Source organism: Dipodomys spectabilis, unplaced genomic scaffold (genome assembly GCF_019054845.1).
Source record: "Dipodomys spectabilis isolate Male_0828 unplaced genomic scaffold, ASM1905484v1 ptg000266l, whole genome shotgun sequence".
NCBI lineage: Eukaryota > Metazoa > Chordata > Mammalia > Rodentia > Heteromyidae > Dipodomys > Dipodomys spectabilis.
In genome coordinates this window covers 3,070,319-3,080,323 of record NW_024870943.1, presented here as the reverse complement: position 1 = coordinate 3,080,323, position 10,005 = coordinate 3,070,319, and the positions used below count along the sequence as shown (strand labels likewise).

At 50.8% G+C, this 10,005-nt stretch overlaps 1 protein-coding gene across 1 annotated transcript; it reads left to right on the top strand.

Annotated features, from left to right (window-relative positions):
• Nucleotides 1-1,220: 1,220 nt before the first annotated feature.
• Nucleotides 1,221-5,056, top strand: Dkkl1 (dickkopf like acrosomal protein 1). Its single transcript, XM_042700526.1, has 5 exons — nt 1,221-1,351; nt 1,466-1,652; nt 2,293-2,433; nt 2,562-2,651; nt 4,662-5,056. Exons 2-5 carry the CDS (start codon nt 1,488-1,490, stop codon nt 4,971-4,973), a joined length of 708 nt encoding a protein of 235 aa, XP_042556460.1. The 5' UTR covers nt 1,221-1,351; nt 1,466-1,487; the 3' UTR covers nt 4,974-5,056.
• The last annotated feature ends 4,949 nt before the right edge of the window (nt 5,057-10,005 follow it).

The following is a 10,005-nucleotide window of genomic DNA, read 5'->3' as shown; positions in this document are numbered from 1 at the left end:
TCCGGATGCCAGAAGGAGGATTAGGGGTTCCGACCCAGGGGCTGGAGTTTCGGGTCTGAAGGAGGAGGGCTGAGGCCCGGACCCCTGAGTCTGAGTGAGGAGGCTGGGGCCCCGGACCCCTGGGTCGGAGGGAGGAGGCTGGGGCTTGGACCCCTGGGTCTGAAGGAGGAAGCTGGGGGGCCGGGGTCTGGACTGGTGGGTTTGAGGGAGGAGGGCTGGGCTTGGACTACCCTGTAATATGTTCGTGTGTTGAGACTCTGGAAGTGACAGGAATACAAAAGAATCACAACTGTTATCCCCAAGAATGTATTTTGGATCTGGGGTACTGGCATGGATTCCCATCAATCCCTGTGACAACGTAACTTTTTTGTGACTTAGAGTCCTGGCGGCGGGGGGGGGGGGGGGGGGGGGGAGGAGGGGGAGAGGGCACGTAATTCCAGCATTTTGGAGGAGTCCTGGCGGGGGGTGGGGGGCGCACGTAATTCCAGCATTTTGGAGGCAGGAAGATCTCTAGCTGGAGGCCGGTTTGGGGCTGTGTCCAAAACAAAACAAAACAAAAGTCAAAATAAACTAAGTCATGGGCAGAAATCACCGGAGTTAGAAAGTCGCTCCAAGTTCGGAGTCCTGTATGTCCTAGTGGACAGTGTCCTAGGATGGGGAGAACACTTTGTGCTTGAGGAAAGAGCTTGGGATCCTGACTCCTGCCTGGAGATGGGGGTAGTAATGCAAGCCTGTGACCCTGGCACAACCTCAGGAGGCTGAGGCAGGAGGATCGTGAGTTCTAGGGTGGCTAGGTTAGAGAGACGCTTGGCAATAATAATAATATTTGTGTCTTGACACTCAAGAGGAGGCTGACAAGGGGACTCCAGAGTCCTGAGGGAGAAAGAATGCTGGACTTTGCTTTTCTTGGAAAATGGAATAATAGGGCCGGAGTTGGGGTTTTCCAGGGACTCAGGCCTGACCTAAGCTCAGGGGCGTGGTTCTAACGATGCAGATGAGTCTGGTCACCCAAGTGGGGCGTGGCTTATCATAGGGGCGTGGCCAAGTCACGAACAGCTCCCACCTAAGGGGTGTGGTTAACGAAGAATGAGGGCGTGCCTCTGCACGTGGAGGCGTGGCTCTGTGCGGAGGTGGTGAGGGTTCAGGCACGAGGTCAGCGCGTAGGGGGCGTGGTCAGACAATGGGGGCGTGGCCAGGCCTCGAGGAGCACTTCTAACGCTCCCGCTCTTCTGCCTGGGCTCGAGGCCACATCTGTTTGGATTTTAACAGTCCGGAGTCTGGGAGTCCGGTGACCTGGCTGCGGTCTAGCAAAAGTGCGGGGTTCAGAAGAAGGGGCGGGGCGTAGACACCGGTGAGGAAGGGGTGGGAATTTTTTTTAATTAAGGGGAGTGGGTGTGGTGGGGGTGACTGGGGGGTTGGCCAGGGTGGGATGGGGGGCTCTGACCCTCCCTTTCCCTTGCCACAGCCTCCCGCCCGCCCGCCCCGCCATGTGGGGTCCGCTGGTCCCATGGCTGCTGCTGCTGCTGCTCCCCTCAGCCTTGGTGCCCCCGACTTGTGCAGCCCCGATCCACGATTCTGACTCGCAGGAGAGCCCCTCGGGGTTTCTAGGCCTCCAGAGCCTCCTCCAAAGCTTCAGCCGACTTTTCCTGAAAGTAAGAGAGGGCCCAGGGGTTGCAGGGAAAGAACAGAGTGGGATTTCTGGGATACGGAGTGGGATCTGGCAAGGGGATTAACAAGAAAAGGAGTCAAAACGACGGGGCGGGCGGGGGGACACTTAGGATAGGAAGAGAGGATCCTAGCTCTAGGCCTCACACCTGTAATCTCAGCCATTCAGGAAGCTGAGATCTGGGGATCGCGGTTTGAAGCCAGCCCAGACAGGAAAGTCTGAGACTCTTCTCTCCAGGGGGGAAGAGGAGCTGTGGCTTAAGTGGTAGAGGTCTAGCCTTGAGTGAGAAAAGCCAAGCAAGAACACAGAGGCCTTGAATTCAAGCCCCAGTAAGGGCACACACACACACACAAAAAAAAAAAAAAGGAAGGGAAAAAAGTGGAAGGAGATGGGCTTGATAAAATAGCAGAGGAGAAGAGAGGGTGAAGGCAAGGGAGGGGCAGAAATAGTAAAGCAATGGAAGGAGGAATAGAGGCAGGACAGATGGGGCTTAGGGACTAGGGGATAGTAGATCCTAAGGATCAGAGAACTGGAAGAGAAGGGGAGAGGAGGGACTAGGGGCAAGGCAAAGGTGTACTTCATAGATGTGATGTCCAGCAGCTCATTGCTTTCCACCTTGGCCCTAGGATGACCTACTACGGGGTCTGGACAGCTTCTTCTCTGCCCCTATGGACTTTCGGGGTCTTCCTAGGAACTTCCACCAAGAGGAGAACCAGGAGCGCCGGCTGGGGAACAACACTCTCTCTAGCCACCTCCAGATCGACAAGGTGTCTCTACAGGGAAGCCTCTCCTCCCTAGAGTCTGCCCACCATCCAGCATGCTGCAGTACCTGTGGGGAGGGAAGGGTAGAGGAGGGAAGGAGATTTGCCCTCACTCCCTCATTTCATTCTCTCAGATGACTGACAACAAAACCGGAGAGGTGCTCATCTCTGAGAAGGTGGTGGCTTCCATTGAGCCAGAGGGAAGTGTGGAAGGTGACTGGAAGGTTAGGAACTGCCCCCACCCCCCCAGTGTCCAAGCCCCCAACATTTCCTGTAGACTAGAAGGGAGAGAAGTCATTTCTCTATTTCTCCCTCTCTCTCTCTCTCTCTGTCTCTGTCTCTCTATGTCTCATTCTCATCTTTCATCTTTCTGTCTCTGTCTCTGTCTGTGTCTGTGTCTGTCTGTCTGTCTATCTGTCTGTCTATCTCTCTCTCTCTCTCTCTCTCTCTGTCTCATTCTCATCTATTTTTTCTGGAACTTACTCTTTGTTATTTGTTATAAGGGACAAATAGCTTTGATAATAACCTCAGAATACATCTCCAGATGTTTAGTAAATTACATAGAGTTTGTGGACTTCGATGTGTTTTGTAAATTCAGAGGCTCAAGTTCAGTGTTTTTATTTGAAGTAAGGGCTCTGAACTGAGTGCAGTAGTGCATGCCTATAATCTCAGCACTTGAAAGACTGAGGCAAGAGAATAGAGTGTTGGAGGCCCTGCCTCAAAACAATCATCCTCCTGCCTGCCAGCCTCCCAAGTTCTGGGACTACAAGCTAGTGCCACCACACTGTGCACTAACTGAGCCATGCTTCTAGCCTTTTTTTTTTGTCCTGGTTGTTTTTGTTTTTAATTTCTGCCAGAGCGTGTGCCTGTACTGTGATCCTCCTGTTTTCTACTTCCCTCTGTAGCTGGGATGACAGGCATGTACTACCACATCCAGCTTCTTCTTTTTTTTTTTTTTTTGTCGGTTGTGGGGCTTGAACTCTGGGCCTGAGTGCTGTCCCTCAGCTCTTCAGCTCAAGGCGAGCGCTCTACCACTTGAGCTACAGTGCCACTTCCGGTTTTCTGGTGGTTTATTGGAGATAGGAGTCTCACGGTCTTTCCTGCCTGGGCTGGCTTTGAACTGCGATCCTCAGATCTCAGCCTCCTGAGTAGCTAGGATTACAGGCGTGAGCGACCAGCGCCAGGCCCAGCTTCTTCTTGAGAATGGACTCTTGTGGATTTTACTGCCTGGGGCCAGCCTGGATTCTCAATCCTCTATCTCTCAACTTCCCACACAGCAAAGATGGTGGGCGAGTGCCACCAGCTATTGGTTGAGGAGTCTAGAGAACTTTTTGCTTGTCTGGCCTCAAAACTTCAATCCTTCTGATCTCAGCCTCCCAGGTAGTTAGGTGGGAGCTGTGCCATTGGCTGCTGCTGCTGCTGCTTCTTCCCCTTCTTCCTCCTCCTCATCCTCCTCCTTTGCTGGTCCTGGGGCTTGAACTCTGGGCCTCTTTGTGCCCGAGGCTAGCACTCTACCACTTGAGCCACAGCACCACTTCCAGCTTTTTCTGATTAGTTTGTTGGAGATAGGAGTATCACCGACTTTTCTATCCAGGTTGGCTTTGAACTGCGATCCTCAGACCTCAGCCTCCTGAGTAGGATTCTTTTGTTGTTGTTGTTATTGGTTGCAGGGCTTGAACTCAGGGCCTGGGCGCTATCCCTGAACCTTTGTGATCAAGGCTAGTGCTCTACCACTTGAGCCACAGTGCCACTTCTGGTTTTTGAGTGGCTAATTAGAGATAAGAACCTCACTGTAACTTTTCTGCCCAGGGTGGCTTCCAACCATGATCCTCAGATCTCAGCCTCCTAAGTACCTAGGATTATAGGCATGAGCCTCCAGCTAGGATTATAGGCATGAGCCACCAGTGCCTGGCTATCCTTTTCATATATATATATATGTATATATACATACAGATACAGTCTCCTCTTACACTTTTGGACCTCAGTTCTCCTACCTCTGCCTCCCACGTAGCAGGGATTACAGGCATCCATCACCAAGGGTAGCCAATATTTTTAATCTTGAAGTGTTTGCAAACCCAAGTGCTTGGTAAACTGAGTTTGATGACCTCCTCCCCACTCCCCCTGCTCACACCATGAGCTTACAGAGCAGATTTCCACCACTCCCAGTGGGCACTGAGAGGCCCTGGTGATTGGCAGGTGGGATGTGAGACCATCTCCTTGTTCCTTCTCCCCAGGTGCCCAAGATAGAAGAGAAAGAAGCCCTGGTGCCCCTCCGGAAGGCCATGGACAGCTTCCGCCCAGAGCCCCATCCTCGGGTTGCCTTCTGGATCATGAAGCTGCCGCGCCGCAAGTCCCGCCAGGATGGCCAAGAGGCTGGCCAGTGGCTCAGCGAGAAGCGGCACCGGCTGCAGGCCATCCGGGATGGGCTCCGGGAGGGGACCCACGAGGATATCCTGGAAGATGGAATCCAGGGTTCTTCTCACTCTAAGCCTCCAGCGCGCAAGACCCACTTTCTGTACATCCTCAGACCCTCCCAGCAGTTATAGGTGGAGGGAGGGGAACCCCCAGTCCCTGCATGTCCTTCCCTCCAGATTTGCACCCCTCCCTCCAACATCATATTGAAATAAAGTTTTTTCTTACATCTAGCAGCACCATCTCCTGACTAGGCCACAGAAGGTAACTTCAACCCAACCTCTCCCAAGCATGTCTGCCTGCACTGGCTCTTGCCTCAGTCTCTTAAACTATAAACCCTAACCCTCAGACTCTGTCTTCCATCCACTCCAGTCAGTTCCCTGGGCCTGTCACCTTCAACCCTCCAGGCCTATCTGGCCAGTTAGCACCCCCCGTATTACATTCTTTTGACTGCTATAACAAATGACCACTAAAGACAGGTATGGTAGCACCTGTCTATAATTCCAGTTACTCAGGAGGTGGAGACAAGAGGATTAAGAGTTCAAGGCCATCCCCAGAAAAGTTAAGAAGACCCTGTTACCGGGCACTGGTAGCTCACTTATAATCATAGTTATTCAGGGGCCTGAGATTTGAAGATCTTGGTTTGAAGTCAGCCTGGGCAGAAAAGTCCCTGTGAGACTATCCCCAATTTACCACTCAAAAATCAGAATGGAGCTGTGGCTCAAAGTGATAGAGTGCCTAGCCTTGAGTGAAAGAGTTCAGGCTCAATGCCTAGAACCTGAGGTCAAGCTCCATGACCAAAAACAAAACACAAAAAACCCTGTTCTCAAAAGGTCTGTGGACATGGCTCACATGGTAGAGTGCTGCCTAGCCTGGATAGGCCCTGAGTTCAATCTTAATTCCATCCAAAAACATACACCAAAGGCTGGGAAGGTGGCTCAGTGGGCTTCCTTACCCAGGCCCTGGGTTTAATTCCTCAGCACCACATAAGCAGATAAAGCCAGAAGTGGGTACTGTGGCTCAAGTGGTAGAGCACTAGCCTTGAGCTGAAAAACTCAGGGACAGCAACCAGGCCCAGAGTTCAGTCCCCATGACAGACAAAAAAAAAAAAAAAAAACCACAAGTGACCACTAACACAAATGAACCAAAGCAACAATGAATTTTTTGTTGTTGTTTTTGGTCGGTTGTGGGCCTGCTGGCCAGAGTCTCACAAGGCCATGATCAAGTTGTTCGCCTGCTAGGGACTTTTTTCCTTTTTTTTTGGTCACTATGGGTAATCAAACTCAGGACCTCCAGGACTACTACTTGAGGCACACCAATCCTTTTTGCTTTTGTTTATAAAAGGGCCTGTTATCCTTTTAGGAGGCTGAGATGTGAGGATCAAGATTTATAGCCAGGCCTGGCACCGGTGGCTCACGCCTGTTATCCTAGCTACTCAGGAGGCTGAGATCTGAGGATCGCGGTTCAAAGCCAAGCCCAGGCAGGAAAGACCGTGAGACTCATATCTCCAATAAACCACCAGAAAACTGGAAGTGGCGCTGTAGCTCAGGTGGTAGAGCGCTCACCTTGAGCTGAAGAGCTCAGGGACAGTGCCCAAGCCCGGAGCTCAAGTCCCACGACCGACAAAAAAAAAAAAAAAAGATTTATAGCCAGTCTTCTCTCCCATTAACCAGTAAAGAGCCAGAAGTAGAGCTATGGCTCAAGTGGTCGAGCGCTATTCTTGAGAGGAAAAGCTAAAACAATGCCCAGGCCCTGAGTTCAAGCCCCAGTACTGGCACAAAGAAAAAACAAAAGAGGTAAAGTCATTTGCCAAGATCACATAGCAATGGTATTAAATTTTGGCTTGGTTCTTCCTCTCATGATTTTTTTTTTTTTGGGGGGGGTGGAGAGGGGAGACAACTAGGGATTAAGGTCCAAGCTTTGCCTTGCTGGGCAAGCACTTAAGACCCTTGAGCAACGACCCCAGTTGGTTTGCCATGCTTTTTAATTAGTCATAAAGCACCTGCCCAACAAGTTTCTTCCCAGGCCTTATAATAAGCCACCATCTAATACCCAAAACAGCACCTACCAATTAACTGACCTTCTATCAACTTCAATTAGCACCTGAAGCCCTCAAGGCACTATAAGAAACCATTAACATCTCTGGGGAGAGAAAAGTCATTGTTCCAATGTCCTAACTGGGAAGTGCTAGAGCCAAAATTTAAACCCAAGAATGTCTGAAAGGGCCTTCCTTATCATCACTCTACCCTGCTCAGTGAATACAAGACATGGATTCCATTCATTTAACCAACAATAACAATTTTTATTTTTGGTCAGTCTTGAGGCTTGAACTCTTCTTTGAAGCAAGGCCTTACTCTATAGCCAAGATGGGCCTCACTTGTGATTCTCCTGCTTCATGCTCCTGAGGGCTAGGACTACAGTCATGCACTACCAAGCTCAGCCTCAAGAAAAAAAAAATTTTTGGGGGGGTCCCGTTGTGGGACCTGAACTCTGGGCCTGGGCGCTGTCCCTCAGCTCTTCAGCTCAAGGCTAACGCTCTACCACTTGAGCCACAGCGCCACTTCCGGCTTTTTTCTTTTTGCTTATGTGGCGCTGAGGAATCGAACCCAGGGCCTCATGCATGCAAGGCAAGCGCTCTACCACTGAGCCACCTTCCAAGCCCTCAAGAAAAAATTTTAGGCATTCAAACTAGGCCAGGCATATCACAGTGTCCAAAAGTCTCATTCCACATAAATGAGGAGAGTAGGACCTGGGGAGGTAGGGGGAACAGGTACTAAAATAGATCATGTTGCCTGGTGAAATACTCCAGGAAGACTTAAAACACTGTGAGTAGAGATGATCTCTCAAGCTATCAAAGCTGAAGTGGGAGTCACCCCACCCACTCTTTCCAAAAAGGACTGAATGGAATAATCTGGAAAAGGAAGCCTTTGAAGGGACTTAATAATACAACCTGAATGGAGCCACGAAAAGGATGTGGGAGTGGCTTGGGTTCCAATGCCCCTGGACCAGGCTGGACATGATTATGACGGCATTTCCAGCTTTCACGGCCCCCTCTGTTTTCCCGCCACCAGCCACAAAGCCCAGCAGCCTGCACGTGCTTCAGAAGTGCGCATGTGCCCACTCTGACCTGCCCAGGCGAGCCTGTTGGATAGCCCTACGCATGCGCCACCCTGGATGTAGGTAACTGACAAGAACTACGTGCACGTGCCTGCGCTTACGACGTGCGCCTGCGTGGTCGTTGAGGAGGGGGCGTGGCCTAGCTGCCTCGCGCTCCGAAACTGCCCTCCCCCCTGAATTTTTCTGGCGGGAAAGGCGCATGCGCACTGCTGTCACACCAACCCTGACAACTGCCGCTGGTCGTCGTCGTCGTGGTTCGTGGCCTCCAACTGTGTCCCAAGAGTGGGGTGCGATACCAGGTACGTCCTGCCCACGCCATGTTCGGGGGAGGGGAGCCCTGCCAGGACGCTTCCTGAAATCCTCCCCAAGCCCCTCCACCCCAAAAAGTAATCAGAGGAGAGAGACACCCCAGTCCCGGGCTTTGCGAGTGGCCTTCAAGGCCTCAAAGTCCTGAGGTAATTCATCGCTCTCTGAAGTGCCCGAAGCGAACCCACGAGGAAATCTTTTCTGGTCAGCCCCAAAATTCGGTTGGAATCTTCTAGAAATTCTGTAGAACTTCTCCTTCAGAGCCTGACCAAGTATTTCTCTGAAATTAAATTCGAGATTTCCCTCTCCTAGCAGGGGGTCAGAGCCTTGAATGCTATCCAAGACTCCCACCCCTACCCCCCAAAGCCCAGCCGGAGACCCTGAAATCCAGTGACTAAGCAAGCTCCCGGCCCTGTGTTCACCCCCAAATAAAAAGAAAAGAAAAAGGCAGTGGCTCCCATGCTAAGTGCTATATAGGAAATCCTGGAAGACTCCCTAGGGACCTATGAACCCAAGTGGGGTCAGGAGCTATGGACAAAGAGAAGCCTGGGGGTAGGACTGAGACTCAGGGGACCAGGGACTAGGGAGCAGCAGGTCTAGGGGACAGTGTTGAGCACCTATTGTCATGGATGATAGGGGACCTGGGATGTTGGGGGGTAGGAGGGAATTAACTGGTGGAGAGAAAAGTGACAAAAAAAAAAAGGAAGAACTGAGCTTGAGCTTGGTGGTATGCAACTGTAATCCCAGCTGCTTGGCAGGCAGAGACAGGAATATCAAGAGCTTTTGTTTGTTTGTCACTTGTGGGCTTGAACTCTGGGCCTGAGCGCTGTCCCTGCGCTCTTCAGCTCAAGGCAAGAGCTCTACTGCTTGCGCCACAGTGCCACTTCTGGTTTTCTAGTGGTTTATTGGAGATAAGAGTCTCATGGATGGGGCTGGGAAGGTGGCCCAGTGGTAGAGTGCTTGCCTTGCATGCATGAAGCCCTGAGTTCGATTCCTCAGCACCACATAAGCAAAAAAAAAAAAAAAAAAAAAAAAAAGAGTCTCATGGACTTTCCTGCCTGGGCTGGCTTTGAACTGCAACCCTCAGATCTCAGCCTCCTGAGTAGCTAGGATTATAGGCGCGAGCCTCCGGCACCCAGCTTTTAAAAGTTTTGAGGCCAGCCTGGTAAATTAAACCCTGTCTTAACAATAAAATAACAAAGGCTGGGGATGTGATTCAAGTGGTAGAGTGCTTGTCAGGTAAAGAGAAAACCCTGAGTTCCATTTCCAGTACTGTTTAATCAAATAAGTAAATATAAGGCAGGTGCTGGTGTCGTATACCTATAATTCTTGCTACTCAGAAGGATGAGATCTGAGGATTATAGTTCAAAGCCAATGACAGAAAAGTCCCTGACTCCTGTCTCCAATTAATGACCAAAAAGTCATAAGTAGACCAGTGGTTCAAGCAGAAGAGCACCAGCATTGAGCAATGGAGCTAAAGGTTCTGAGTTCAAACCCCAGCTCTGGCAAAAACAAAAACAAAACAACAAAGTATAGCCAGGCACCAGTGCCTCACACCTATATCCTAGCTACTCAAGAGGCTGAATCTGATCTCTGTTTGAAGCCAGCCTGGGTAGGAAATACACAAGACTGAGACTCATATTTCCAATTAATCACCAAAAAAAAAAGGCTGGAAGTCATGCCATGGCTCAAGTAGAGTGCTAACCTTAAACAAAAAAATCTCAGGGACAGCACCTAAGCTCT